The 27,471-nt window shown below is 39.0% G+C and overlaps 10 protein-coding genes across 17 annotated transcripts; 7 read left to right on the forward strand and 3 right to left on the reverse strand.

Annotated features, from left to right (window-relative positions):
• Positions 1-342: 342 nt before the first annotated feature.
• LOC104755895 (uncharacterized) lies at positions 343-2,516 on the forward strand. Of its 2 annotated transcripts, none has more exons than XM_010478376.3 (5): positions 343-1,311; positions 1,467-1,549; positions 1,718-1,829; positions 1,940-1,992; positions 2,096-2,516. In XM_010478376.3, exons 1-5 carry the CDS (start codon positions 435-437, stop codon positions 2,237-2,239), a joined length of 1,269 nt encoding a protein of 422 aa, XP_010476678.1. In that variant the 5' UTR covers positions 343-434; the 3' UTR covers positions 2,240-2,516. The 2 variants fall into 2 exon arrangements, 1 of the variants encoding a protein (XP_010476678.1); XR_015587678.1 differs by having other exon boundaries at positions 360-1,311; positions 1,472-1,549.
• A 54-nt stretch (positions 2,517-2,570) lies between these two features.
• Positions 2,571-3,740, reverse strand: LOC104755896 (chlorophyll a-b binding protein CP24 10B, chloroplastic). Its single transcript, XM_010478378.3, has 2 exons — positions 3,447-3,740; positions 2,571-3,248 (listed from the first exon to the last, which is right to left on the reverse strand). The coding sequence occupies exons 1-2, from the start codon at positions 3,665-3,667 to the stop codon at positions 2,699-2,701; spliced, it is 771 nt and encodes a 256-aa protein (XP_010476680.1). The 5' UTR covers positions 3,668-3,740; the 3' UTR covers positions 2,571-2,698.
• Positions 3,741-3,982: 242 nt separating this feature from the next.
• On the reverse strand, positions 3,983-6,313 carry LOC104759243 (uncharacterized). Its single transcript, XM_010482193.3, has one exon. The coding sequence runs from the start codon at positions 6,153-6,155 to the stop codon at positions 4,140-4,142; it is 2,016 nt and encodes a 671-aa protein (XP_010480495.1). The 5' UTR covers positions 6,156-6,313; the 3' UTR covers positions 3,983-4,139.
• A 4,399-nt stretch (positions 6,314-10,712) lies between these two features.
• LOC104755897 (ribonuclease 3-like protein 1) lies at positions 10,713-12,187 on the forward strand. The gene is made up of 4 exons (XM_087497229.1): positions 10,713-10,977; positions 11,140-11,311; positions 11,499-11,610; positions 11,722-12,187. Exons 1-4 carry the CDS (start codon positions 10,924-10,926, stop codon positions 11,918-11,920), a joined length of 537 nt encoding a protein of 178 aa, XP_087353355.1. The 5' UTR covers positions 10,713-10,923; the 3' UTR covers positions 11,921-12,187.
• An 873-nt stretch (positions 12,188-13,060) lies between these two features.
• Positions 13,061-15,573, forward strand: LOC104755898 (uncharacterized). Of its 6 annotated transcripts, none has more exons than XM_010478381.3 (11): positions 13,061-13,338; positions 13,549-13,614; positions 13,866-13,907; positions 14,042-14,126; positions 14,223-14,297; positions 14,389-14,425; positions 14,562-14,645; positions 14,763-14,823; positions 14,940-15,046; positions 15,154-15,219; positions 15,304-15,573. In XM_010478381.3, exons 2-11 carry the CDS (start codon positions 13,551-13,553, stop codon positions 15,397-15,399), a joined length of 717 nt encoding a protein of 238 aa, XP_010476683.1. In that variant the 5' UTR covers positions 13,061-13,338; positions 13,549-13,550; the 3' UTR covers positions 15,400-15,573. The 6 variants fall into 6 exon arrangements, with proteins under 6 accessions (XP_010476683.1, XP_010476685.1, XP_087353352.1 ...); XM_087497226.1 differs by having other exon boundaries at positions 13,138-13,334; XM_010478383.3 differs by lacking the exon at positions 13,866-13,907 and having other exon boundaries at positions 13,133-13,338.
• Positions 15,574-15,770: 197 nt separating this feature from the next.
• On the forward strand, positions 15,771-17,116 carry LOC104755899 (uncharacterized protein At2g39795, mitochondrial-like). The gene is made up of 3 exons (XM_010478384.3): positions 15,771-16,127; positions 16,381-16,703; positions 16,797-17,116. Exons 1-3 carry the CDS (start codon positions 15,882-15,884, stop codon positions 16,957-16,959), a joined length of 732 nt encoding a protein of 243 aa, XP_010476686.1. The 5' UTR covers positions 15,771-15,881; the 3' UTR covers positions 16,960-17,116.
• Positions 17,117-17,202: 86 nt separating this feature from the next.
• On the reverse strand, positions 17,203-18,969 carry LOC104755901 (Golgi SNAP receptor complex member 1-1). Its single transcript, XM_087497228.1, has 5 exons — positions 18,580-18,969; positions 18,114-18,353; positions 17,853-18,017; positions 17,606-17,719; positions 17,203-17,481 (listed from the first exon to the last, which is right to left on the reverse strand). Exons 1-5 carry the CDS (start codon positions 18,616-18,618, stop codon positions 17,368-17,370), a joined length of 672 nt encoding a protein of 223 aa, XP_087353354.1. The 5' UTR covers positions 18,619-18,969; the 3' UTR covers positions 17,203-17,367.
• Positions 18,970-19,602: 633 nt separating this feature from the next.
• On the forward strand, positions 19,603-23,197 carry LOC104755902 (putative disease resistance protein At1g15890). The gene is made up of 2 exons (XM_087497220.1): positions 19,603-20,527; positions 20,669-23,197. The coding sequence occupies exons 1-2, from the start codon at positions 19,751-19,753 to the stop codon at positions 22,283-22,285; spliced, it is 2,394 nt and encodes a 797-aa protein (XP_087353346.1). The 5' UTR covers positions 19,603-19,750; the 3' UTR covers positions 22,286-23,197.
• LOC104755904 (factor of DNA methylation 1-like) lies at positions 22,519-27,395 on the forward strand. 2 transcript variants are annotated; one of them, XM_087497223.1, is made up of 9 exons: positions 22,519-23,095; positions 23,199-23,584; positions 24,061-24,987; positions 25,067-25,248; positions 25,356-25,445; positions 25,560-25,847; positions 26,207-26,419; positions 26,681-26,913; positions 27,195-27,395. In XM_087497223.1, exons 3-8 carry the CDS (start codon positions 24,081-24,083, stop codon positions 26,909-26,911), a joined length of 1,911 nt encoding a protein of 636 aa, XP_087353349.1. In that variant the 5' UTR covers positions 22,519-23,095; positions 23,199-23,584; positions 24,061-24,080; the 3' UTR covers positions 26,912-26,913; positions 27,195-27,395. The 2 variants fall into 2 exon arrangements, with proteins under 2 accessions (XP_087353349.1, XP_019095217.1); XM_019239672.2 differs by lacking the exon at positions 22,519-23,095 and having other exon boundaries at positions 23,124-23,584.
• On the forward strand, positions 22,620-23,197 carry LOC104755903 (uncharacterized). The gene has a single exon (XM_010478387.3). The coding sequence runs from the start codon at positions 22,620-22,622 to the stop codon at positions 22,977-22,979; it is 360 nt and encodes a 119-aa protein (XP_010476689.1). The 3' UTR covers positions 22,980-23,197.
• Positions 27,396-27,471: the final 76 nt, after the last annotated feature.

Here is a 27,471-nt window from a genome sequence, read left to right on the forward strand (position 1 = left end):
GTAGTTGAGTTTATGTTTTTTTTCTCAAGTATGCATTGAACTCGGGTTTTTTTTTTCTTTTGGCCTCAACTGAAATTTTAATTTAATGTCCCATTCATTTTTCAAAATTGACAAAACAAACTATAAATGGTTGGTGAGTAAGAAAACAACACCTAAGGCCTTTTGTGACTTCGTGGGTCGCAATTGGGCTTCTTTTTTTTTTTAAACATGAAACGTTTACAAACTAGACACGTCTCGATCTGTAAACGTGTTTGAAACTTATATCCGGTTTATCAGACTTTTTGCCTAACCGATTTTAATTCTCAATGAACCGGAAAAGTCAACATTTCAATTAACTTAAACCGCACTTCCTGTCCTGTAATCTGTTATCGTCATCACTTCCACTTACACAAACACACCCCAAAAGCCCTAAATCCTTCGGAGCAGCCAAAACCATGGCGCTTCATCTCGCCAGACGCCAACAAAGGTTACCATCAAACCCATCTTTGATTCGGCTTTTCTCAAATTCGTCATCGGACTCACCTCCCAAAGTCGCAAACTCATCTGTTGAGAAACCCTCTCAGTCACCGTCTTCTCCGTCTCCGTCGGACTCTTCTCCTTTCTTCGACATCAAGACCACACTGAAACAGAAATTGCAGAATCAGCAGGAGCAAGGTAGGAGAACAACATTCCCCAGATCCGATGCCCAATCTCAGAATCGCGGACCGATTAGTTTCTCCGGTAACCACTCACGCGTGTCTCAACATGATTTGGGGAAGAACCTCGCCAAGTTTCAGCGGAGATCCACCGTTCCACCTCCGAGGGATCCATCACAGTCTCCGCCGCAGGTTTCCTTTGAGGAGCTTTTTAATAAGCAGAAGGCCGCACCAAACTCATCGGATCCTAGAAATCGGAAAGCCCAGTCTTTCGATTCGAGCACGTTACTGGCAAATTTGAAGAATTTGAGGACGCAGCAGACTTACACTTCGAACAACATGGGGAAGAGAGGAAGTTTGTTAGGGAACTTCAAGAGCACTACAGGAGAAGCAATGTCCTTGTCCCCGGAGAGAAGAGAAGGTGAAACAGAGGAGACGGTTACAGAGTTCTTAACGTTTTATAACGAAGAAGAATTAGGTGAGAAACTAAGGATGCTTAGGCCAGAGGGAGATAAACAAGAAGGATGGTTCTCTTTACAGGAGTTGAATGAGAGGTTGGTTAAGCTAAGGCAAGTGGAAGAGAAAGAGGCCCAATCTCGGACTAAGAACTTTGCGGCACTCAGAAATGTTATATCATCTATTAAGAATGACTCTGACAAGAATGAAGTTCTCACCCGTACGTTCTGAGCCTCTTATGACTCTCTTTATGTGTTGGTTTTTGCTTAGGACTCGAGGTGTTGAGATGTAGATTTGATTTTGTTGTCTGGAGTTATGTTTTGCTGTCGAATTGACATATATGTCATATATATGAGGAGGTTTCTTTGCTTGCAGAGCAGAATACTGTCATTATGGGCCATTTGGGTGGTGTCCCTGAATACAAGCTTCTACCTCCAAAAGAGGAGCTAGTTGAGACTGTAAGTTTTTTCACTCTTACTTGTTTAATCTAATTTAGTCGGAATCAAAAGGCTTCTTTGGTTCCTTTGGTGATCTTTTCGTCTATGATAGTTTCTACAATGCTCTGTTGTGACTATTAAGTGAAACTGTGGGTATTGATCTGTTTTATTTGACTTGCATCAACAAAGTATTTCCACCCAGATAACATGTCCTCTGCGGAGAAGATGAAAATTGAGCTCACGAAAGTCAGGGAAGAGTTCAAGGTGTCGGAATCAGATTGTGGTTCTGCACGTGTGCAAGGTAATTTCTACATAAGGCCTGTGCTATGATCAATGTTGGTTTTGGCCATCAAAAGGAATACATGTTCTTAGACCCGATTGTCTTGTGATGTCTGTGGTCTTTCCTTGCAGTGGCACAACTCACTACCAAGATCAAGCATTTATCCTCCTCTCTACACAAAAAGGTGAAACTTCAAATTGTTTACGATATTTTTGTGAAACTTACCGTCCCAGTTTCTTCGTCTATACACCTTATGTTTATACCTGTTGGTGGCTTTATTAACGTAGGACAAGCATTCACGGAAGGGGCTATTAGGGATGGTGCAGAAACGGAAGAAACTGTTGAAATATCTAAGACGAACTGACTGGAATTCTTACTGCCTTGTCCTGTCAAAACTCAGCCTTCGTGACAACCCGGAGTACAAGTTATAAGCTTTATGCGGTAGAAACCCTGTGATTTTATCTCTGCACTCTTTTTGGTTCAGGCAACTCTATCTCTGTTGTGAGTGAGACTTAGCTGTTCAGTCCCCTCTTAGGCATTTTACTTTGTAGGGAAGAAACTTGTTCTACTTTCTCTTACTCCATTGTTCCACCTGGAGCTCTTCAATCATGCATTTGTAGCAAAGAAATGAAGTTGTGGATCTCTTTTATTGATGTTTAGTATTCCCTTTCACATTTGAGTTGTGATAATAAAGTTAATTACGAACAAGCCTCATGATTTTTCATTTTACAGTTTTCGCTAGCTAAATTAAGCTCTCATGACTTGGTGCCAATTTAAAGCAATGATTTAAATGATCTTTTCCCAAATGTCACATTGAAGAAGAGGAACATCAAGGTTTTTAGGTAGAGAAATTATATCTACAGACTCAAAACATCATATGCCGTTTTCTCTCACAAACCAAGAGCACCGAGAGGCGTTTTCCCCTGCCCGGCCTCAAAGTAAAAGATCAACATAGCAACCATTGCGAGCCTCGAGTGCTTAATCTCTGCCAATTTCAACCGCTCCAGCTTCTCTCTGTCAGGCTCATAAACACCGTCGCGATTTTTGCCGGCAAAACCCAACGGATCGAAGAATCTTCCACCGGGGTAACCCTGATCACCGGTATAGTTTGCGAAATTCTCAGCAGTCCTTGACCACGGTGTCGCCCACTCAACAGATTGAGAATCCGGGTTGAAGAAATCGACCCATCGTTTGCTCTCCACCCAACCCATGAGAAGCAATTGTGTTCCAAGAAGCGACCCAAACGAGAAGGGAGCGATCGCGCTTGGCTCAGCTCCAGCTTCAAACCATGGCACACCGCTCCATGCCTGGCCGACGAAGATCCCAAGAACTGCCGCCATCGCCCATCGGCCATGGATCAGCTCAGCCTCTCTATACCATTTCAGAAAAGCCGGGTCCTTTCCCAAACCCAATGGGTCGAACCCGAAATCTCCTGGTAGCCTGCGAATATCACACACATTTGACTCAATAAATTCGACCTTTTTCATACTCTTATGAACTCAGTGAAAGATATTAGAACCAAATGAGTATCCAAGACCTATAGAACTATCAAAATATATTGTTCAAGCTATAGTACATGCGAGATTTGAATGAAAAGTCAGCATTGTTCATACTAGTAACTGAGAGTGATAGACTTACGAGCCATCGAGCCATTCGGGGTCAAGGAGGTTGCCGCCACCTTTAACGGCAGGGATCCAAGATTTCTTAGACTGAGTAGCCGCAGCAGCGACGATCAGAGTTTTCCTGCCAACTCTCTGAGCTCCAGTGCCTACGCCGCTTCCCAACGCGGTGGCACTTCTCTTGGCGAGGAATGAAGAACCAAGCCCAGTGAGGACAGCTCCGGAGACCGCCATCGCCATGAGATCTTTAATATACCTCTCTCAAGATGTGGAGAAATGAGTGTTTGTTTGGTTTGTTCTCTCTGTATTTTTTTGGAGCAGAAGAAAGAATCAAAGAGAGAGGAGATAAAGAGGGACAATGTGAGATAATGAGAATCTATTGACGAAATCTCAGAGGCTGTCGTGGATAGATATCTGACCAATTAGGAGTCAATATACAACTTCACCATATCCACATCACCCACACTCACTACTGTCTTGTTCTGCCAACTCAGTATTTACTTTTTAATTATATTTTCATTTTCTAAATTCCAATTTATGGGTGTGAAAATAAAATGACACGTGGAAACTCAGTCTATTTCTTCTTATTGAAATGCAAATAACAGCCAATGAATTGTACAACGTGGCATTGCGGCTTATTACATTTAAGATTACACCATTACATGATTTTTTTTTTTTTTTTTTTAACGAGAATTTGTAAAATATTAGAAAATTAACGATTAAACGGCGGTGAATCCCAAGTGGGCGGAGGAAGCTGAACCAACGGTTGATCTGAACCCATGTCCGGGTTTGGTGTAACCGGGAATGGATTATCCGGTATCGTTGGGGTTGACTCGATCGGTGGCGCGAATGACGTTACTGGCGTTTGGTCCGGCGGTAGCCATGGATTCGTGACCTCTGGCGGATTCGTAAATACGGGAGTTTGCGGTGGGTAATCTCCGAGGACCGGCGGTGCGGAGAATACTGGAACTGATGGCGGATCTTCTACGGTCGGTGGTAATGTGAATACCGGCGGTATCTCTTCAACCGGCGGAGGTAATGTGGTTACCGGCGGAGGTAATGTGAATACCGGCGGTATCTCTTGAACTGGCGGAGGTAAAATCGGCGGGATTTCTTGAACCGGTGGAGGTAATATCGAAGGGAGGTCTTCAACCGGCGGAGGTAAGTCTTGAACCGGTGGAGGCAAAATCGGCGGGAAATTTTCAGCCGGTGGAGGTAAATTCGAAGGGAGGTCTTCAACCGGTGGGGGTAAAATTGGCGGGAAATCTTGAACCGGTGGAGCAAGAGTCACGGGAATGACTGGTGGCGAAGGTGTTGACTGTTCAATTGGTGGTTCGATGGTTACATCAGGTGGTGGAAGCTCCGGCGAAGATTGGTCAGGCGGTGATGGAACCAGCGGTTCTCCGATGACTACATCCGGTGGGAGGTTATCTACCGGTGGAGGAGTGCCGGTGGTTATAACCGGCGGTAAAAATTGTGCATCTGGCGGCGTTAATGTAGACCGGTCTAATGGCGGAGGAAGGAGGAAAACTGGAGATGGCGGCGGTGAGCCGGTAAGTATATCAGGCGGCGAAAACCATGCTATTGGTGGCATGGGCGGTAGGTCGGCAACTAGCGGCGGAGGAGATATACCGACAGTTCCTGGGGCTCCGCTACCTAAAAGAGGAGCAGGAGGTGAGCCGGTGATTCCCGGAGCTCCACCGCCTAAAAGAGGAGGCGGAGTGATTGTAAACGGTGGCTGTGAAACCGTGCCGCCAGGTAGTGATGGTGGTGGCGATAAAACTAATGGAGAAGGTGGTGTGGGAAGAGAAGAAGATAATGGTGGCGGAAGTGGCGCAGTAGGTGGAGGCAGGGGCAGTACCGGAGCAGTTGGTGGAGGTAGGGGCAGTACCGGAGCAGTAGGTGGAGGTAGGGGCAGTACCGGAGCAGTAGGTGGAGGCAGGGGGAGTACCGGAGCAGTAGGTGGAGGCAGCGGCAGTACCGGAGTAGTAGGTGGAGTTAGGATTGGAACAGGAGACGGCGTCACCGATGGTGGCAATAGAGGGTGTTTAAAAATCGGCGTAGGGACAAATGGAATAACCGGATGACATGGCGGCGACGGACAAGGTACTGGTACTGGTGCCGGTGGAGCTGGTGCTACCACACAAGTAATGCAAGGCTGAGGAGTTGGTGGTTCTGGGGCAGGCACACAAGTGATGCAAGGCTGAGGAGGTGGCAATGCAGGGGTTGGGACACAAGTAATGCAAGGCTGTGGAGTAGGCGATGGTGGAGGTGGGCAAGGAACCGGAACCGGAATTGGCGGTGGCGGTGATGGTTGTACACAAGTAACACACGGTGGTGCACCGTTGACTATGATTGGAGGCGGCGGTGGTGGGCAGGGTATGACAACAGGGAGTAGCGGTGGGGGAGGAAGGGGAAGAGGCGGTGGTAAGATCACCGGAGGAGGCAAAAAAGGGTTTTCAGGACAAGGGATAAGTGGGAAATTCCATTGACCGCAAGTGCCGAAAATGCACCGGAAAAACACGTCACACTTTGTTGCGAAGGCTTCACCGTTTCTAATTCGGCTTCTTCTTCTGTTGCTTTTGACTCTCTTGTTTCTTCTAGCAAAACTATTCTTGTTGTTGTTGTTGTTGTCTCTGTGTCTGTTGTGTGGATTCTCTATTGCTTCTGTTATTGAAACACTGATTAAAAGAAGTGTAACTACACATCTTAGTACGATTCCCTTCATCTTTTTTCGTAAGGCATGCAAGAACTGAACTAGGCATATGTGTATGTATTTATAGTCGAATCATTGATGGGTGGTGACTAATTATGTTGGATTCTTTTGGCAATTCTTATGTTTGACACACTACCAAAGGAGTAAGGACCAAAGTTTTTGTAAGGATTCAATTCAATGAATATTTTTGGTAGTAAAGGAGTATTTATTTGGATACACAATCCAATGTAAAAAGAAGGCAATAACTAAAACTGACTCGAATTTAGAGCTCTGAGGTAAGTGTTAGCCAGCCCACACCTCTCTGCTCATAGAATATTGAAGTGAATATAGACAGAACTAGGAGTATTTTGTTTCTGTTGTCACAAACAATCTATAATAATAGTGGTTTGGTTGGATTAAAGCCAAAAATCATGGTCTATAGTCCCGGTTTGATCATAACCGAGACATGCAATAGAATTGACCGAGGACATATAGTGTTAAATCGATATGAAGAAACAAAAGGTAAAGAAGAGAGTAGAAGAAGTGAATCAATGTGAAGAAGGATGACGTGCGTTGATTCTTCTATATAATGCTCTGATCGAAGAAGCCGCATTTAATTACAAATCGAGAGTTTTCTTCACTTCAAGACTTGTTATATTGTTAATGTTATCATATTCCACGCCGTTGCTTCAGCTGCTCTTCGTTATTACCCACATTAACACTGCTGACCCACATACATCTTCTGAATGACCACTTTACCCTTAACAACTCATAGTCCACTATAGTTTTTAACTTTTTAGGGCCCAAACAATCACCAAGCTCGGCCTGTTATATTAAGGGTTTAAATAACTTTCTTTGGGTAGACTATAAATAAACACATACTCCGATTAAGAATTACTGAACTGTACTATAGATGCTTGATGATTATTCATTACGTGAAACGATTCGAAGAAAAAAACAGAAATTGTTTACAAACAAACAAAATTGTAACGTTACATTATACGTTTGTTTAGTAATCATCATCACATTCACACCCGCTTAGATAGACAAAAAAAAAGACAAAAAGAAAAGAAAACGAAAAAGCAGAGTGATATCAGAAAATGATTAGTGTTTGAGCGGAGGGGATTCCATTAACGGTGGAAAATTCTGATCAAAGGCCTCCGCCGTTGAGAATTAGGCGGGAACATCAGGAGGAGGCAGCCAAGTTATTGGCGGCATAGGTGTAAACTCAAACTCCGGCGGTGAAAGAGAGAACATAGGCGGCGTTTCGTATGGAAATGCTGGTGGTGGTAGCCATAACGGCGGGGGCTGTGTCATCGGATTGCTACCTGGTTGCGGTGGCGGAGGAGACGGCACCAAAGGCGCTGGAAACACTATCATAGGCGGTGGCGGTGAAGGGAAGTCGAAAAATGGTGGCGGAGAGGGAGGAGGTGGAGAAGGAACGAGCGGTGTAGGTGGAGGCGGTGGCGGTGATGGAACCAAAGGCGGTGGAGAGGGCACAAGCGGCGGTAGACGTGGGGGCGGCCTTGGACGCGGACGCAGTGGCGGTGGTGGTGATGGGACCAACGGTGGCCGTGGGGGTAGACGTGGGGACGGCCTTGGACGCGGACGCAGTGGCGGCGGTGGTGATGGGACCAAAGGTGGTGGCAGACGTGGGGACGGCCTTGGACGCGGTCTCGGACGTGGTGGTGGACGCGATGGTTGGAAAGGGAGAAAGGGGTTCTCCGGTGAGGGTGTTGTAGGGAAAGGCCAATGGCCACAGGTTCCGAATAAGTATTGATACAGAGGATCGCAGTTTCTGCGTCCACGGTTCTGACCGCTACCTCTGCGTCTTCCTCTGTTTGATTGCTTTTGTTCCTTTACGGTCAGAGCTTCTGCGTTAAGGTAAGCGTTCTCTTCATGATCTGATATGGACTCTGACTCTGTTGTGTGAATGATTAAAAGGAATAGAGACAACAAAAATACAACCACAAGTAGTTGTTTTGCTTTCATCATCTCTTTGGCTCTCTTCTTCTTATGGGTACAAAACTTCAACGTACAATACAATTATATACTAGGATTAAGAGATTAAAAGACTATTTTAATACTGTTCTATTTGTATTGCATATATCGTATCCATGAATATATAAATATATGAATAATGTGATGAGGATGCATGTCATGGGAAAATGTAGAAATAGTAAATGCCGAGGGAAGGATAAAGATTAATATTCTGATTCCTGATTACTTACACAACTTGGCAAAGTGACAGATCACATAAATTAAAACTCATTTATGGCACACGACCTTTTTATTTTCCAATCTGAATCATAAACTTTAGGTTTGCGGCATGTTCTTCAGTTTTACTTGCTAGTTTTTTGGTATTTCCATGGACCGTATAGTTTATTCATAAGTTATTTTTAACCGTAGAAAAACATGCAAATTAACTAGGTCAATATATATCGTTTATCTGAGTCAATCAATGTTAGTAAATAGTAACACAACTATACAGAAATGATTGTGATTTTATTTTTGTACATCTCATTCTCAAAACTAATCTACAACGATCGATAGATTTTGGTATATTTTTGCATTGAAAGCTAAAGTTTGCTTAGAATGATGTGCCACCGTTGTAAAATTCAATGCTTTGCCCATTCATTCACTTCATGCTTATCTTTATCCTCTGCAGACTATATTTTTCCTTGAAAACGTTTACTTCAATACTTGAAAACCTTTACTTCAATACTATTATTATCTTCAGTCACCACTACTGCTAATTCGTAACTCTCTTCACTTCTGAATTGCAAAAATAAAATAACTAAAGAGAGATGATAAAATAATAATTTATATTCATTTATTTTCGATTCATCTAATATTCTCTACAAAATTTAAATGGAATGAAGATGTAAATGGTCAAATTTAACAGAGATATGGAACATACGTCGACAAGGCATCTGCATAACCACATTAATGTAAAGAACTAGGATCTAACAAAAGGTGACCGATTTTAAAATATATATATCTGTTTATAAAAATTCAAATATGCTGAAAAAAATTTAAAATTTTATTAACTTTATGTATTAAATAGTAATTCAAATAATAAAATATAAGATTAAATAAAAATGAAAGGATAATAATATTTTAATCTAACATATTGCAAGTGAATTAGGTAGATAGATTTTAGGAAATTTGAAATTAACATTATCAAATAAGGAAATGATTGTGTTTGGTTGTAAGGATTGTAGAGAATTTAGTTGGGATTTGTTTGGATAGAAAGACAAAAAATGGTACAAAAATGTATTTAAAAAATGTTAAGATAGATGCTAAATGGTGATCATTAAATTGAATAGGTGAATACAAAATTTTAATATTAACAATATATCAACAATAATACCTGAAGTTATATATATATATATATATACATATATTTAAATATAAGAAATAAAATTTTAAAAATACTAATATATTATTAATTTTAATTTTTGAAATAAATATTTATTACAAATAGTTATATAAAATAAAATTTAATGTTGAACTGATTTGCAAATTGAAGTTATTTAGTTTACGAGTTTCCTGGATTCTCTAAGCAAAAACATATTAAACATTAATTAATGTCAAAAATTTTGCAAACATATGAAAACATTAATACATTGAAGTTATTTATTTTTTCGTTTGCAAAATATATTTTTCGTGTACAAAAGATACGTTTGCTGCAAAAATATATTTTGCAAACGAAAAAATATAACTAATATATTCTTACTTCGTTTGTTGCAAAATATATATATATATATATATATATATATCATAATTAAAAACTATAAATATATTTGAAAAACAGATTTTGTACACTCATAATATTTGATTTTCCTAGATTATCTAGATTTCTACGATTGACTTGTTAAACAACTTTTTTTTATTAAGTCAAAAATATTAATTCAAACATAGAAATTAAATAAATATAATTAAAAATAAAATTAAAAATATATGAAACTAAAGTGTGAGTTATGAACACTTGAGAAGAGATCTGAACAATAATGTAGCTGGAAGCAAATGATTTTGGTTAGACCAAAACCCTAATGTGTCTAAATATTTTTTACCAAAAAGGTGTGGAATTGACGAAGTAAAACGCTTGGAAGAAAAAGCTAGGGATCCAAAACCAAATGCTCTTAGAACATGGGGAATGATTATTTTAAAATTAATTTCTTAACATTAATATTATTTTTAAACTAATTATGCTTATAAATAAATAACAATTATTTTGGTTTAACTAATAATGTGACAATGTTGTATACTCTTTAAGTCGTAACCAACCAATATATAGACAATGATGTCATTGTGGTAATTTGATGTAGGATAATGAGTGTACAGTAAATTAACTATTAGGAAATTTTCAGTTTTAATTTTTTTTGGTAAATTCAGTAAATTCTAAATAATTCTTATTTATTTATGTGATTAAAGTACCAATTTTATATCAATACAATAAAACTTCCATGTTTTTCACCAGAACATGATACCTCACATTTTGTATTGAAGTAGAGACTAACATATCATTTAAACTTAATATCCAATCAAATTAAAACAATTAATATAGCTAGGCACTTTGGTGACAATGTGAGCCGTATATTCACCAAATGAAACAAAGGCCTATTTTAAGTTTAGGCCCAAATAACTCAATGAATTAGAAAGGTACAGGCGTACAGCGGAACAAAGGAGTTCAACGGAATCGGATGAATAAATTCGATAATCGAGAAGGTAGTAGTAGTAGCACTTTAGAGCTAAACGAATCCGATTAAAAGATAGATTTATCTCTAATATCTCAACGATGTATCTTCCTACTTTAGGCGCTTCATCAGATCCCACCTCTTCATCTTCTTTGGTAAGATATCTCTAATTTAGTAATTTTTACATAGAAATATCTGTATTCTTCTTTCTGGTTGAAATCTTGTTAATTGGGAAGAAAAAGATTCAATTTTTTTAAGTACGACGTATCAGTTAATTTTAGTGTTGCTTGTTTGTTCGTTTAATTCATTATCATCAGGCACCAAAGAGGATGATGCTACAGAGATGCGACAGTGGGTTTAAGCTAAGGAAGCTTAACGATGATGATGTTGTAGAAGATAATGTGCAGCAGATCGAGTCAAACATCACACAAGAGAGTAATCCCGTTTCCGAACCAGAAGGGCCTCACACAGCAGAGCCCACTACTCAAGGTACTCACACTCTTACTTAATTAGCTAAGCTTATGTTTTGAGGTAATTGGGGTTTCGGGTTGTATGGCTGTGAGTGTTCTTGGAGAGCTGCTGCATTTAAGTATCAAAAGCTAAAAACTTGTCAATTAGTTATCTCTTAGTGTTTAGATTTCATTTATTGACATTTTCTTGTGTTGTTCTTTTTAAGAGGAGAGTCAAAAGCTGTCAGCGAAATCACAGTTGTATAAGTTATGTTCTGTGAGGCACTGGAAAGCACCAATATATGAGAGCATCGCTGAGGGACCTGGCCATATGCAATTGTAAGTGGACATCATTTTCTGCACTCTCTTTTTTTTTTTTTTTATATTTGAGGTTATATGAATTTGTTAGTGTTAGCATCCATCTTCTTGTTGTTGTTTTATTGTGTTCAGATTTACAGTCAAAGCTACGATTGAAATGAAGGAGGATTCTCGGATAACGGTTTTGGAATGTTTCGGGGATCCACATTCTAAGAAGAAACTCGCAGCTGAGCAGGCAGCCGAAGCAGCGCTTTGGTATCTTAGGAACGTGGGTCATACTCTTCAGACAGAGAAACCTTCTCGTCGTCAAGGGCGTACGAAACCGATATAAATGATGATGGTAACAGGTGAACACGCTGTCAAGTAGTCTTATTTTGTTTATGTTCGTAGGCTTTTGAGGATTAGTTTTTGATGTAAGCTCTACCTAGGGATCTCAAAAGGGTAGCCTCTTTCAGAAAATACTCATCTATTATAAGACTATGTTGATGTGTATCCGTAGCGTCAGTTGTAAGTAAAAGTATGGTTATCACTTCTCTCTTTGGTTTCTCATTGTAACAGTCACTCAGTGTGTGGATTTAAATGAAATGCTATTGGTAAAGATATATCCAGAAGAGAATTAAGGGACTCAATGTTTTAAAACTGCTCCTTCTCCGTATGCAGGACTATTAGAAATCACTGTGTTACGAAATGAGTTTTGTCTTGGCCTTCACATCATCAGTTTCCTGAAACCAACACAACATTGATCTGTAATACATTGCCCCAATATTCTATACTACATTTCAATGTGTGATGATGATATGGCAATGAGAAATGTACCTCTGGCATGTGATAGATATACTGAGTAAATTTAGTGCCCACATAGTTTAGTGCTTGTCTGCATCACATCAAAGCTTCGGAAGAGATGCATACCGCATAGGCTCATCAGTGTACAACTTTTTATTGTTGAATCATAGGGGGGCTTACCAGTGGGAATTCAAAGCAAATAGTATTGCCTAGTCTTGCGGCATTTGAAAGTGTATTTGTTGACACAGTTGTGCATCATCAATGTGATGAACAACAACAACTCCTCCCCCCAATTGAACCAACATATATAGCAAAAAGTGGACCTATAGTTGTAAACTTGCTCTGTTTGAATAGGAAGAATTGAAATGTCTTAAGCATCAAAGATGGAGCAAACAAAACAAGGAGAAAGAGTAGATACCAAAAACTCATTGTGATGAGGAAATGCAGCAAGAAACTATGTCTGGTCCCTTGAGCGAGGATTCCAATTATAAGCAGAGACGTGTATAGAGAGAGAGGCTTTGTAAACAGAGCAGATTTGTGGTGGAAAAGTTAAAGAAGACAAGAATCAAAATCTCAAAAATGCATCGTAAAGCCCATTAAGTTGGTCAGCACTTTGCTTATAAAGCCCATTAATATTTTTTTTACTTTTTTTTTTTTTTAAATACGTCTTGATTATTGCCAAAAAAAAAAAGAAAAAGGAAAAGTTGAAAAGTAAAAAAGTAAATTGTGTGTATATATAATACTACTACATCAGAATAATAAAAAATAAATAAAAATATAAAAAAGGGAAGTAAATTGTGTTATCGAGAAGAAAGAATCTTATACTAAAAGAAGAGGAAATCGTAAACTCTCTGTGTGTTCCGTTCCAATCACGTGGCCTCGTCGTCAGCACAGCACTCTCTAGTTGGAAGGAGAAGTCCTCTCTCAGATAGATAATATTGTTTGCTGCTCTCTATCGTCTCGTGGGTCTGCTTCTTCTCTCTTCTCTTTCCTTTTCTGTGTTTTTGTTAATTTTCTCTTTTTTGTTTTTTTTTTTTCTTCCCTTTGCTTATATATTTATCTATATATAATACTTTAATTATTAGTTGCTTCGTCTTCCCCAAAAAAAAAAAAAAGAAAAAGAAAAACTCGTATATCTCTCTCTTAATTCTTGTTGTAAAAATCAAAATTGTGCAGAGATGCGTCGCTCTTCAACCAAGAAGAAATCAGCTGAATCAGTCGCCACGGATCTCTTTCGCTCAGGTTTCCTTTCTTCTTCCCCTCTCGCTTTTAGGGTTTATGTGATTCTTCTTCTTCTTCTTCTCTTAAAGTTTTTTTATCTCTTTCCTTTTCTTTATTTATTTTTTTCTTTGGTTTGGGATTTTCGTTTATGAATTCCATCTTCTTCTTTTTTTTTTTTTTTTTTTCAATTCCAAATTGGATCGAATTCTCATAACTCTTTTTGATGGGGTTCTTCTTCTTTTGCGCTGATGAACGAATCATTGGATTATCAGAATTGAGCTCTGCGATTAAAAAAAAAAAATCTAACAAAACCAGTAGGTCACTAATTACTTTTTTTTTTTTTTTTTTTTTTTTTTTATCTCTCGCCCCGTGCCTTTCTGTATATACGTTTTTGTATCCTCCTTAACTTTGTTTTTTTTGACTCTTTGTGTGTGTAATTTGGGTTCAGCTTCGAGCAAGGCCTCGACTAAAGAGATGGATCGTATTGATCAGTTATTCAATCAGTATGCCAATCGATCTTCCAATCTCATTGAGTATGTAGTAATTAATCCCCCTTTCTTCTTTCTTTTATTCACTTTGAGATGCTAGCTTTTTTTTTTGGTACTAATAATCATCCCTCCCCTCAACAGCCCTGAAGGAATTGAGAAACTCTGCTCCAATTTGGATGTCTCCCATACTGATATCAGAATCTTGATGCTTGCTTGGTATATATTTCATTATTATAAACCCATCCAAAAGATTTTATTTATTATGTTCTTTTCATCATAATATCCTTCAAAACTTTTGTGTTCCCAGGAAAATGAAAGCTGAGAAACAAGGTTACTTCACTAATGTAAGGCATTGCTCTCCACTTTGTAGTATACATTTATACCTAGAGATCGTTCTTTGTCTTTGATACTCAGGTTTTAGTTTTGTGATTTTGGTTTTTTTTTATCTTAATAACTCAATCTGCAATGCAATCTCTGTAGGAGGAGTGGAGAAGAGCCCTCAAGGCTTTAAGAGCTGATACTCTCAATAAGTTGAAGAAAGCCCTTCCCGAGCTTGAGAAAGAGGTTCTCACCTTTTTATCCTTGTTTTGTATTTTATACTTCGTATTGTTTTATATCTTCCCTACTAGATTGGATCGTGTTAAGCTTTTCTACCTTATTTTTTTTTTGTCTCTTCAAAAGGTCAGGAGGCCTACCAATTTTGCAGATTTCTATGCTTATGCCTTCAATTATTGTCTAACAGGTTTGGATTTAATTCTTTTTCTTCATTAGATATTTCTGTATTTTGCTGTTTCTCTTTCACTTTTTTTTCTATATGTTTGTGTGACTTTTTTGTATTACTATTCAATCAATGCACAGAGGAAAAACAAAAGAGTATAGACATAGAGACTATCTGCCAACTCCTAGAAATTGTTATGGGATCTACTTTTCGAGCCCAAGTTGACTACTTTGTCGAGTATCTTAAGGTTTGTATCACTCTGAGAGTAGTCTCACATTTTTTTGTCATGATGTTTATTTTGCAATGTTTTCATAACATGATATTGATTGGTTTATATTTGTTGTTTCACGGCAGATCCAAAACGACTACAAAGTCATAAACATGGACCAATGGATGGGGTTGTACCGGTTCTGTAACGAGGTATGTTTCCCCAATTCTCTTATATCTCTTAGCACTTTAGCAAAGCTTCATCAACTAAACTCGTATTGTTTGTAACATGTACAGATAAGCTTCCCGGACATGGGCAACTACAACCCAGAGCTTGCATGGCCGTTGATTCTTGACAATTTTGTTGAGTGGATTGCTGAAAAAAGAGCCTGAAATCCTTATGTGTCCTCCCAAGTCTCAGCTTCAAAGCGTGGGGCTCATCAAACAGCTTTTTCAGCACATTTTTACTTCAGTTTTCATCTTTCAAACATTGAAAAAGACACATTATATGATTCTTGTTACATGTGATTAACTTTCAATAGAGGGAACACATTATGTTTTGGTTCATTACATCAAAGTTCTATATTAGTAGTAACTAATGATACTGAATTTGCTTGAACAATCACTGAATCAGTCGTGATTTATTCATCTAAACAGACGTCATTCTGCTACACAAACGACGTTCTTACCATTTAAAAACCATTAGATTCATTTTGCAACGGACGGTCTAGATTAGCTTTACACCATTACTAAAGAATCCTAAAACCCGGCAAACAAGAGAATCAAATCCCTTATGATGAATTCTAGATGCTCTCTTAAACCCTAGGTAAAGCCCCAACCTTTGCTACTCGTGAGTCCTGAGTTCTGAGTTCTTCATGGCTCGTCTCGTCAGATTTCTGAGAAGAACAGTGATTAGTTCATCGCCTTCGATTTTTAGCAGAAACCCTAGAACATGTGTTCTGTCAAATCAAAACGGGACTATTGGTTTGTTAATGAGCCGTAAGTTTCTTAGCTCGGGGAGCTATGTGTCGGAAATGAGGAAATCAGCTTTCGAGGGTAACATTCTCCGATTAATTCGTTCTGAGATTCAGTCCGAGCTCGATCACTCGCCTCCTCTTCAGGTATTTTCATTTTTATAATTGCTTGACATCGATAATCTGATACTAAAGTCTAGACCTTTCTGGAATCTGTGATATGAATCATCTAAAACGCAGAATAATGATCCGGAGTTTGAATCATGTTTGTTCCCCATTGAATTGAGATTTGTTGTGAGAATCATAAAGGTTAATTTGAGAGCTCAATTCGAGTAAGAATGACATTCTGGTTTGTCTGATAGCTGAGCTGAGCAAAATTGTTTGGACATAAAAATTTCAGCCTGAGGAGAGGTTTGGCCCATTCACAGTAGATGAGCGGCCGGGGGAGCAATGGATTAGCTTGAGAAGAAAATTTGGGGACAAGGAAGATATTAAAATCGAAGCAACCATGTTTGATGGATCAGTTCCATCATCAAAATCTTCAAGCAGCGACCCTGAAGATGTTCAGCTTCACATTACTTTCATTGTCAACATCTCAAAGGGTGATGGTCAGACATTTGAGATCATGTGTTCTGCTTGGCCTGATACCATACAGATCTCCAAGTTCTTTGTTCGTAAAAGCAGCAAGAACTCTCCAAATGCCTATGTTGGACCAGAATTCCAGTACTGTGATTTTATCCCCCTCTTGCTTTTTTTTTTTTTTGCGTGTGTTTCTAACATTCTGAATCTCATGTTGGTATTTTGATTAATGTACAGGGAAATGGAAGAGGAACTTCAAGACTCGGTTTATCGATTTTTGGAGGATAGAGGTATAGGTGATGAACTTGCTGAGTTCTTGCATCAGTACATGAAGAACAAAGATAAAGCTGAGTATATTAGATGGATGGAGACTGTTAAATCTTATGTTGAGCAAAAATGAAACCTTCTGATGACTACATTCTTAAGCATCCAATGAATGTTCCCTTGGGTATGGGTTTTAGATAGAGTTTTATTGGCATGGTTCTTAGTTTCCAGAGGTATGTGACATGTATGGATCTAATATGATATAATTGCGTACATCCTTGTTCCCTTCTCAATGCAGCAACATACTCCACGGCCAAAAAAAATTACAAGATGAGAGAAACAGATGGTTGTTTGTAGTCTATGTGTGACATCTCCAAAATAAAAACCTCGTCTAAACTGCAAAGTCGGGGACGAAATTTGCTGTACACAATATTTATGTTTTTGATCTTTTACTAGAACACCGATAATTGCAGAACAAATTAACACCATGAGAAAACCAAACGTGGCCCAACATAGAGATCAAACAAAAGAAATGGGCAAATTTTTACTTGGTTATCCAGTAAATGAATATGAGAAATGTGCATACAGCCGCAACTAGTGAAAGAATGATTGTATCCATCGACTTTTTCCTCTTTATCGCTGACAGAATAGTGTTCACCTGCAGTGGTTTTAACCATTACACTGCAGGGTGAGATACACGGATGATAGATATAACACGGGCCATACCTGAACATAAAGAAAGCAAACAAGTGTGTAAATAAGCAAAGGATAGTTATTTGTACCGTGGGTAAACGGCTGGCGACATTGCTAAGCTTTGAGTTGATGCCTCCAAAAGTTGAACGTTGAAACACAAGTGTACCAAGTGTGGCCTGAGCTTGTGAAATGACACCATCCATCTGCACAGTTTATATAACAGGTAGCTCACATAAGTCATGGGGGTGTTGGATTAACTTGAGAAAGCCCCTCTTAATGTATGCAACAGCTGTAGAATCTAACAAATATTAATGCCAAAGGAGTATGTATATTAACCTGAGCTGTATTGCGGTTGATTCCCATATGTTCCTTGAGCAAGGATTGTTCAGAGCCATCCCCAGCTTCTAAATCTAATCTAGTCCGATCAAATTCCCTAAAGTCGTCAAGAAGTGAAGCATGCTCTTGTTTTGCTTTAAGACTGGAGCGGTGTCGATAAAATTCCTGCATTATAAATAAGTGAATCAATCATACATACAGGAACAAGACTGATATATAACAAAAGGCTGAGTCATACATACAGGAACAAGAATGATATACCTGAGTAAGATCCTGAAGGATCTCTTGATGTCGAGTTAAAGTATGGGAGACCATTTCTGATCCACCTGAAGAAACCCAAGCTTGCATCTGGGCGTTAACTTGTTGGAGTTGTCTAAGAAGTAAGTCAATACCAGCTTCAAGATCAGTCTCAGTGCCATCTAACTTTGATAAAGGCTTTGTGGAAACAAGTCTACGATAAGAATGCATCTGCTCATCAAGCTGAGCTTCAATCTTTCTAGCCTGTGTGGGATTCACATGATAAAAATCACAAAAAAAAAAAAAAAAAAAAAAATCAGATTCGTTCTAAGTATCAGAAGGCGATTGCATCTCAATTGGATCCAGTAGAAAGATAAATTCCCCCTAATTTGAATAGAGCTGGGCAAAATGTGTTGTAAAGAATAATATTAACCAGTAGCTTTGGAATCAAATCACGCTAAGAATTAAATTTGAAAGATAAATAAAGTACCTGTTTCCGTAAAGCATCCCAAGAGCTAGGCACATCCATGGCGTCCGCAGTATCTGTAAAAAACTCTCAGATCAAACAGATCGTGTCGTTTCCGTTTTTTTACCGATAGAAATCAGATGCGACGACAATTATCCCGGAGCAAAAGATTCTTCTTCCTCTTCCTCGTAAACCAGAAAGATGCGATCTAATTGGTTCGAGATTGAGACAAAGTAGAGAGAAAAGGGATCGGATCGAGCGAGAGTCGGTTAGGAGGAGACGCAGACAAAATTTGCTGCGTGCCCCTTCAAACAACACCAGAAGCTAATTGCTTCGATTTTGCGTAATCCACTTTGATTAAACAATTCCTTAATTCAATTTTTGACGGGTTTGATCCTGTGTTTCTCTTCCTACAACAAATCGCTTATTAATTACTATTATATACATGTTGACCTTAAACGCTCTAGTCAATAAGTGCCACGTCGGATAATAAATTACCTTAACCTTACCGGGTTCTCTTGGGTTTTTTCTCACCAAACCGACCCATCGATACTAATTTCACCGAGAGTCACACAAACAAACAATTAATTCAAGCATTTGCGTCGCCGACTGCCGGTAACTATTTCTGTTTCACTCATCCTCTTCGTATTTCTATTGCTAATCCAAAGATCATAAGCCCCCTCTTTCTGGTGAACAGAATTAATGACAAAAGAAGATTTGCATTGGTGTATTTACCAGACCAATCGATGATTTTGCTTCATAAGCTATCCTACTGAAGTCACTGATGGGTACAAGTAGTATCTTTTTTTTTTTTTTTTTTCTTTAGCTCTGTTGCATATTTTAATAGGAACTTCAGTAGCAGAAGAATATTACATTAGTCAGAAAGAGATTTGTTCTTTTCATTATCTGTTGTTTTGTTTATATACTCATTTTTGTGGATATGAACACTTCTTATAACATTTTATCAAAATAGTAGTGACATCCAAACTAACATTTGACACTTTCAATAAACTTAAAAAGAAATTGCAGTTTGACTTTTTTTTTTGTTTTCTGATCAAGTCTGTCAGCAAGGCACGATTTTTCTGAATTCTGAGGCTATTTGGTAAACATGTATTTCCTCTTTCCCTCCTCCCATTTAGTCCTTTCTCTTGCATTGTTTCCTGGCAAAAAAGTTTCAGCTGCTTTCTGAAGCAAAATGGGGAACTGTGTATCACTAGAAATGTCCAGCGATGGGAATGGCATGCACATAGATGAGGCAAACCTCGAGGCTCTTCAGAAGGCTATCCAAGAACTCAATGAGAGACGAGATGATCTGCTAAAAAGGGTTATCATAGAAGAAGATAAAGGTTTTCAACGGCTTGGTCAAGTCCAAGAATGGTTTTCAAAAGTAGAAGTTGTTGAGCCTCAAGTCAATGATCTGCTTGAGTCCAGGTCAAAACAAACTAAAAGATTGTGTCTTTGCGGATATTGTTCTCTGCATTTCATATCTGGTTGCAGTTATGGTAGAAAGGTTTTGAAGAAGTTGAACGAAGTTAAAGGACTTCTAACTAATGGAGTTTTTGAAGTGTTGACGGAGAGAAGCTTTAAACCTAAGGGAGAGAAGAAGCATATCCAATCACCCATTGGTTTAACTGAGAGGCTCGAAATGGTATACTGCCAACTCCAGTTATATTCACGAAGAACTTTTGGTCTTTATGGTATGGGTGGAATAGGCAAGACCACTCTCTTAGCTAGTATTAACAATTTCTTTATTGAGACGGTTAATGACTTTGAGGTTGTTATTTGGGTTGTGGTCTCTAATGATTTGCAATATCTAAGCATTCAGGATCAGATTTTGCGAAGACTGAGTCTTGACAAGGATTGGGAACAAGATACAGAAGAGGAAAGAGCTAAGGAGATACACAACATCCTGAAGGGGAGGAAGTTTATGCTGTTATTGGATGATCTAGGAAGCAAAGTAGATCTGGCCAAGGTAGGTGTTCCACCTATAACTTATCAAAACGGATCAGTTATATTGTTTACCACTCGTTCTAAGGAAGTTTGCGAAGACATGGATGCTGTTAGTATAGAAGTTAAACGTTTGTCAATAGCTGAATCTTGGGAATTGTTTCAGAAACAACTTGGAGATAACACATTAAAAAGCCATCCGGATATACCCGCTCTCGCTAGAGTAGTTGCTGGTAAATGTAACGGTTTGCCACTTGCACTCATTGTCATTGGCAAAACCATGGCACAAAAAAAGACTGTACAAGAATGGAGTCATGCTATTACTGCTCTGAATTTGCCTAGCGAAGAGTTTCTTCTAAGTAACGAAGGCGGGGTTCTTCCTCTTTTGATGGTCAGTTATGATAGTTTAGAGAGTGAAAAACTCAAATCCTGCTTCCTATATTGTTCTTTGTTTCCGGAAGATTATGAAATAGAGAAGCATGAATTGATAGAATATTGGTTATGCGAAGGATTTATTGATGGAGACAGAGATAAGGATGGAGCTAACAAGGAAGGTCTTGATATAATTAATTTGTTAGTTTCTTCACATCTGTTGATGAATGGTGGAGTCACAACCAAAGTGAAAATGCATGGTGTGGTGCGTGAGATGGCTCTTTGGATAGCGACTGACTTTGGGAAACAGAAAGAAATACTTTGCGTTAAGTCCGGTGTGTGGTTACAACAGATACCTGAGGACATTATTAGTTCAAAGGTCGTAAGAAGGATGTCTTTCATGAATAATCAGATTGCGGAGATATCTTGCAGTCTCGAGTGCCCCGACCTCTCGACCTTACTACTCCAGAATAACAAGCTGGTGGATATCTCAGGTGAATTCTTTAGGTTTATGCCAGCAGTTGTAGTCTTGGATCTTTCTGAGAACAAGAGGCTTATTGGATTGCCGGAAGAAATTTCAAACTTAGGGTCTTTGCAATACCTCAACTTGTCACACACAGGGATAAAATCATTACCAGTTGGTCTGAAGGCATTGAGGAAATTAATCTACTTGAATGTGGATTATACTTATAAACTGCGAAGCATTGTCGGGATAGTGATGAGTTTACAAAATCTCCAAGTGTTTAAGTTCTATAATTCCGGTGTTTGTATTAATGCCAGATTACTGGAAGAGTTACAAGTCTTGGAGCACTTAAAGCTTTTAAAAGCAACGGTCGATGATGCTGTGAGTTTGGAGAGGATACAAGGAGTGGACCGGTTGGCTAGTAGTATTCAAAGTTTATGCCTCAGAAAGATGTCAGCAGCGGTTGTGGTATTAAACACAGTAGCTCTGCGTGGTCTTCAAAGACTTGTGATACGGAACTGCAAAATACTTGAGATAAAGATAGATTGGGAAAGCAAAGAAAGGAAGGAAGTTATTCCAATTACAAGTTCTCCAAGCTTCGAGAACCTATCAAGCATTTTGATAAGTGACTTGGAAGGTCCAAGAGATTTGACATGGCTTGCATTTGCTCAAAATCTCGTGTATCTACATGTGATGAGGTCGTCAAGCATAGAAGAGATAATAAACAAAGAAAAAGGAATAAGTATCAGAAGTGCCCATCGACATTTCGTTGCACCTTTTAGGAAACTGGAGTACCTTACGGTAACTGACATGGCTGAACTGAAGATAATCTGTGGGTATCCTCGGGCTCCTAGAAAGCTGACAGAGTTCATTGTCCGAAATTGCCCGAAGCTGCCACAGAGTTTGAGAGACAACGGAGAGAGTAGTGGGTGGATCGGTGGAGAATGAGAGAAGTAAGCTTCTCACAGCTACAAACTAGACTATTCTTCTAGTTTGCAGGAGGAAGTTACTACAGATGCGTTCTTGTTTCATTACCTCTCCCTCTCTCTCTCTCTCACTTTCATTTCTCTTTTGTGTGACTGTATCCTCTCAGTTATGAATTTGGGTTTGTGTTTGTTTATTGTCAAGTGTGCATTTTGAGACAGTGTAACAATTCCAAGATACTTGTTTGGCTAAATTCTGTCATCATTGTGTGACTGCTCTGTTTCCTTCTCACAGTTTAAATGACCAAGTAACTAGCTTTTTCTCAAAGTTGGAAACTTTTTTTTGGTAAGCGCATAAGATGGAGAGGCAAGTTCATGGAGGCGGCGGAGGAGAAGATCCTTGGCTTGCTCGAGACAAACTCTACCATGTAATATTCTGTTTCTCAATCTCTCTCATCTTCGCCACGCTCGCCTCTCTCTCACGTTACTCGTTTCTACGCCGTCACTCCATCTGGATCGGATCTGCGTTCTCACTCTCCGCCGGTGCGGCTAAAGAAGCTGGTGATCAATTTGGTATCTTTCCTTCAGCAGGTGCCTCGGCAAGAGACGCAGTCGCTGACGCAATTGGAGTTGTGATTGCTGCTTTGGTTCTCTTCGTTTGGAAATCTCGCAGATCACGTTCTGAATCGAGTCAAATCCGACCCATCCTTCCGATTTGAATACAAGAAACAATTTAAAAAGCTTTGTTTAGTGTAGTTGTCATCCAAGAAGAATCTCCCAATTTTATTCAAAGCTTGATCATCGATTTGTGTCATGACTCATCACAGTGTTTTTGGTAATCTCATTGATTCTAATTGTCGAAATGAAAACATTGAACTGTGTGAGTGATTGTTGGTTGAATTGTATGATTCATGAAATCTAATTTTTTTTGGAATTAGTTCAGTGTTGGGCTCAGCACTGTAAACTTTTCGTACGCCATTGCTCATTCCGAGGATCATCAAGAACCAAGCAACATTGGTCTGTCTGTAACATTAAATGAAATTTGGTCAAAAGTCAAAACAGTAGTCAAGATGGTCATGGGTTCAAATCACAATTTTGACATAGTATGATTTTTATTTTCTGATATTTCTTTTTCCCTAATTCGTACTCTTTTGTTTTTTCTGTTTTTTTTTTTCTTTGTTTTAATTGGGGCATTTCCTTAGAAATTTTCATCGGATTCCTCAGTCCTCCTCACTCTCTGTATAGTCTCTTTAACTTCTTCTCTTCTCTCGAGCAAAGCGTTGCTTCTTCGCCGTGTTTCCTTTCCCTTCCCTAGTAGTCTAACGTAAGCTCACGATTTCTTCTATACTCTGTTTTCACATTTAAATCTCGTAATAATTGTTTATTGTATTGTGTGTTTCGTCTGGGGATTTCGCTTCTTTCCGTACTTTTTTTTTTTTTTTCTAGAATTTTTGGATTTCGCTAGGTTTCTTATCATGCATGCGTGAATTCTCATTGCCGATTTTGTAAATGCTGTATCAATTTCGTCTCTTTTGCTCTATCTGATGTTTTATTTGGTTTAGTTCTAGCCCTAGGGTTTCTCTCTTGCTCTTGATAATTTTGGATGCTATCGACTCAGTTTGCTATAGAAATGGAATCTCTTTTGGGCTGTTTGTTCTAATAAATTCATCATAAAGGCTGATTAGCAAACTTTGCCTGCATGAGCTAGTGTTTCGAAATCTAAGACATTGCTTGTTGTTGGTGAACGAATCATCCTTTTGATTGCTTATTTATACGAAATGTTTCCATTGTGTGTTCCAGGTGAAGCAGGTAGGAGGAGGATGGGTATTTCATCTGACGAAGAGTCTGAGATCAGCGAGTCTGAGATTGATGACTATTCCGAAACACCTTACCTGCTGTTGCAGAACGGGAGCTACAAGGTTATAGTGAATGGACAGCTGAGATGCCCCTTTTGTTCTGGCAAGAAGAAGCAAGATTACAAGTACAAGGAGTTATATGCACATGCTACTGGGGTTTCCAAAGGATCTGCCACTCGAAGTGCTAAACAGAAGGCCAATCACCTCGCTTTGGCTAAGTTTTTAGAGAATGAGCTTGCTGGTCACGCTGAACCTGTTCCACGCCCTCCACCAGTTCCTCCTCAGTTAGAGGAGACACTTGAACCAAACCCCCGTGACGTCTATGTCTGGCCATGGATGGGGATTGTTCTTAATCCTTTGACAGACACTGATGACAAGGAAGCTTTACTTAGTTCTGAGTATTGGTTGAATAGGCTTTCAAAATTCAAGCCTGTTGAGGTCAATGCCTTTTGGGTCGAACAAGATTCGATTGTTGGGGTTATTGCTAAGTTTACCAGCGACTGGGGTGGATTTGCATGTGCCACAGAGCTTGAAAAGGAATTTGAGAACCAAGGTCACAGCAAAAAGGAGTGGACTGAGAGGACTGGAGATTCTGAGTCTAAGGCCTATGGTTGGTGTGCACGTGCGCAAGACTATTACTCTCAAGGTCCAATAGGTGAGTACCTCTGCAGGGAAGGAAAGCTAAGAACAGTTTCAGATATTTCGCAAGAAAAAGAGCAGGATAGAAACATTGTTCTGGATGAACTTACAACGATGATTGCTATGACGAACGATGATCTGAGCAAGGTCCAATACAGTTACAACAGGACGGAAATGTCACTGCAGAGGGTCCTAGATGAGAAAAAACATTTGCATGCAGCTTTTGCTGACGGTATTTACTGACACACTAATATGTTTATTATAGCTCGTGTTAGGGTATCTGACCATCGTTTATGTTTTATCCTCCTCAGAAACAAAGAAAATGCAGCAGATGTCGCTTCGCCATATCCAGAGGGTCCTATATGATAAAGAGAAGCAAAGCGATGAACTGGATCGTAAGATGCGGGACTTGGAGGCTCGGACCAAACAATTGGAAAAACAGGAAGCAATAACTGAACTGGAGAAACAAAAGCTTGATGAAGAAAAGAAGAAGGTAATATCCATAGTTAGTATGATACAGGCAACAATCAGTCTGTGCATATGTATGCATTTATCTTTTCCGTGGAACCAATGCTCATTATAGATTTTTTTTCTTGACAGAGTGAGGCTATGAACAAATCCTTGCTGTTAGCTTCGCGTGAGCAGAAAAAGGCCGACGAAAGTGTCTTGAGACTTGTAGAAGAGCATAAGGTATATTTTATTGTGCACTATGTAAGCTGACTAATGAGTTAATCCCAAAATTAAGAGGAAAAGGCTTACCTTACTTGTGTCTGAGTTTGAAACTCTCTCCTTTTTAAACTCTAGAGGCAAAACGAAGACGCTTTGAACAAGATTCTTCTGCTTGAGAAGCAGCTAGACACCAAACAGACACTGGAAATGGAAATTCAAGAGCTGAAAGGCAAATTGCAAGTGATGAAGCATTTGGGAAATGATGATGATGAGGCAGTCAAGAAGAAAATGCAAGAGATGAATGATGAGCTGGAGGAGAAAAAATCTGAGTTAGAAGGGCTAGAGCAAATGAACTCAGACTTGATGACGAAAGAACGTCAAAGCAATGATGAGATACAAGCAGCACGGAAAAAATTGATTAAGGTACAGATTTCTCATGCTTTAGTGTTTTTGGGTACTGACACACTTGCATTTTGCCATTACGTAGCATTTATAACAAAATGTTCCTGAGAGATTGTTTTCTTTATTCGTGTCTAAATTTCTGCAGACATCGTCAAAACACCCTAGTTTTGTTGGATTATATTCGGTTGACAATTGGACATACAAATTAATATGTACTGATAAACCTGTTTGATGGGGGTAGATTGATGATGAGTATTTATCTGATTAGATTACGATCTATGATGGCTATAGGACTCTGGTAAAAATCACAGATAATTACGACTATATGGTGTCTAGAAGATGCATAATGCCTGTACCAACGACTTCTATATGTTATCCAGGGTTTGACAGGACTGTTGGGTGCCGAAACTGATATCGGAGTAAAGCGAATGGGGGAACTTGATGAAAAACCTTTCCTGAATGTTTGCAAGCTGAGATACTCTGCGAATGAAGCTACGGTTGAAGCTGCCACCCTTTGCTCTACATGGCAAGAGAACCTCAAGAATCCATCGTGGCTTCCATTCAAACGTGTAGGAAGTGGGGGCAGAGTGAAGGTAGGTTCATTCATTTTACGAGTCTTTCTCGCACTGAACCATTGATTTAGCTCTACGCCTTTACGACTGTAAAAAAATGAAAAGTTTCTGACCTTACTTACCCTCTCTGTGAATGTTGAAAGTGACTGTATTAATCAAATATGTAGGAGTAACCTGTGATTCTGTGAATGTTAACACTTGTATCTATATGTTGGTGGTACAACTGCTTTTTTTTTTTTTGTGAGTTAGCGGTAATGTTGTTAGATGGGGTATGGTTAACAGGAAGTGGTGGACGAGGAGGATGAGCAGCTGAAGAAGCTTAAAAGAGAGTGGGGAGAAGCGGTGCATAACGCAGTTAAAACAGCTCTTGAGGAGATGAATGAGTATAATGCAAGTGGTCGGTACGCAACTCCAGAACTGTGGAACTTCAAAGAAGGAAGAAAAGCAACACTGAAGGAAGTGATTTCCTTCATTTCAGAAAACATCAAAACGCTGAAACGCAAAAGGACCTGAAGGTATGTTTGATCTTCTTCAGTTGAGACAGGTCTCCTTATAGAGCTTTAATATGTAGTAATGTGCTGGTTTAAAAAAAGACATACACTCCATAATCTGACAAACAAACGTGTAAAAAGGCTTTATATAAGGTTTTGGGGTAAAGAAAACTCGTCAACAGGGCATGATATCGTTTATTGACTTCAGTTTAAAGAAGTTGGAATTCTGATATTGTCTGGCTTTGGTCTTGTGCCATTTTGATTTGAACTGAAGAGTCCAATGAATCTCCTACTTTTGTTTGCAGGATGGAGGAGTAAGAAGAAGAAGAAGAAGTTGAAATGGTTGAGGTTTTATGTCTATTAAATAACTGAGAATGGATGTTAAATAATTAGGAGGCTCATATGCTCTCTCAGCTCTCTGTATCAAGAGACTAATTTTCTTCCACTTGTATCTTTTAAAAGATTTGGAACAGTTAGTTAATGTAACCAGTGGCTTTTCTTGATAATGTTCTGGTTTATCCTTTATTTTTATTTTTCAAAATGGTTTTTATCTTATATAGAAATGATGATCATATAATATTT

Source organism: Camelina sativa, chromosome 17, assembly GCF_030686135.1.
Source record: "Camelina sativa cultivar CO46 ecotype springtype chromosome 17, ASM3068613v1".
Lineage (NCBI taxonomy): Eukaryota > Viridiplantae > Streptophyta > Magnoliopsida > Brassicales > Brassicaceae > Camelina > Camelina sativa.

Coding starts and splice junctions, on each gene's coding strand:
- LOC104755895 (XM_010478376.3), top strand. CDS start 435: ATGGCGCTTCATCTCGCCAGACGCCAACAAAGGTTACCATCAAACCCA. Junction 1,312..1,466: donor CAAGAATGAAGTTCTCACCC/GTACGTTCTGAG, acceptor CTTTGCTTGCAG/AGCAGAATACTGTCATTATG. Junction 1,550..1,717: donor AAGAGGAGCTAGTTGAGACT/GTAAGTTTTTTC, acceptor GCATCAACAAAG/TATTTCCACCCAGATAACAT.
- LOC104755896 (XM_010478378.3), bottom strand. CDS start 3,667: ATGGCGATGGCGGTCTCCGGAGCTGTCCTCACTGGGCTTGGTTCTTCA. Junction 3,249..3,446: donor CCCGAATGGCTCGATGGCTC/GTAAGTCTATCA, acceptor TGATATTCGCAG/GCTACCAGGAGATTTCGGGT.
- LOC104759243 (XM_010482193.3), bottom strand. CDS start 6,155: ATGAAGGGAATCGTACTAAGATGTGTAGTTACACTTCTTTTAATCAGT.
- LOC104755897 (XM_087497229.1), top strand. CDS start 10,924: ATGTATCTTCCTACTTTAGGCGCTTCATCAGATCCCACCTCTTCATCT. Junction 10,978..11,139: donor CCACCTCTTCATCTTCTTTG/GTAAGATATCTC, acceptor CATTATCATCAG/GCACCAAAGAGGATGATGCT. Junction 11,611..11,721: donor GGACCTGGCCATATGCAATT/GTAAGTGGACAT, acceptor TATTGTGTTCAG/ATTTACAGTCAAAGCTACGA.
- LOC104755898 (XM_010478381.3), top strand. CDS start 13,551: ATGCGTCGCTCTTCAACCAAGAAGAAATCAGCTGAATCAGTCGCCACG. Junction 14,426..14,561: donor AACAAGGTTACTTCACTAAT/GTAAGGCATTGC, acceptor CAATCTCTGTAG/GAGGAGTGGAGAAGAGCCCT. Junction 14,824..14,939: donor CTTCAATTATTGTCTAACAG/GTTTGGATTTAA, acceptor ATCAATGCACAG/AGGAAAAACAAAAGAGTATA.
- LOC104755899 (XM_010478384.3), top strand. CDS start 15,882: ATGGCTCGTCTCGTCAGATTTCTGAGAAGAACAGTGATTAGTTCATCG. Junction 16,128..16,380: donor ATCACTCGCCTCCTCTTCAG/GTATTTTCATTT, acceptor TAAAAATTTCAG/CCTGAGGAGAGGTTTGGCCC. Junction 16,704..16,796: donor TATGTTGGACCAGAATTCCA/GTACTGTGATTT, acceptor ATTAATGTACAG/GGAAATGGAAGAGGAACTTC.
- LOC104755901 (XM_087497228.1), bottom strand. CDS start 18,618: ATGGATGTGCCTAGCTCTTGGGATGCTTTACGGAAACAG. Junction 18,018..18,113: donor TCCTTCAGGATCTTACTCAG/GTATATCATTCT, acceptor TTTATAATGCAG/GAATTTTATCGACACCGCTC. Junction 17,482..17,605: donor TCGCCAGCCGTTTACCCACG/GTACAAATAACT, acceptor AAACCACTGCAG/GTGAACACTATTCTGTCAGC.
- LOC104755902 (XM_087497220.1), top strand. CDS start 19,751: ATGGGGAACTGTGTATCACTAGAAATGTCCAGCGATGGGAATGGCATG. Junction 20,528..20,668: donor GCAAAGTAGATCTGGCCAAG/GTAGGTGTTCCA, acceptor GAATTGTTTCAG/AAACAACTTGGAGATAACAC.
- LOC104755903 (XM_010478387.3), top strand. CDS start 22,620: ATGGAGAGGCAAGTTCATGGAGGCGGCGGAGGAGAAGATCCTTGGCTT.
- LOC104755904 (XM_087497223.1), top strand. CDS start 24,081: ATGGGTATTTCATCTGACGAAGAGTCTGAGATCAGCGAGTCTGAGATT. Junction 25,446..25,559: donor GACTTGTAGAAGAGCATAAG/GTATATTTTATT, acceptor TTTAAACTCTAG/AGGCAAAACGAAGACGCTTT. Junction 25,848..26,206: donor CACGGAAAAAATTGATTAAG/GTACAGATTTCT, acceptor TATGTTATCCAG/GGTTTGACAGGACTGTTGGG.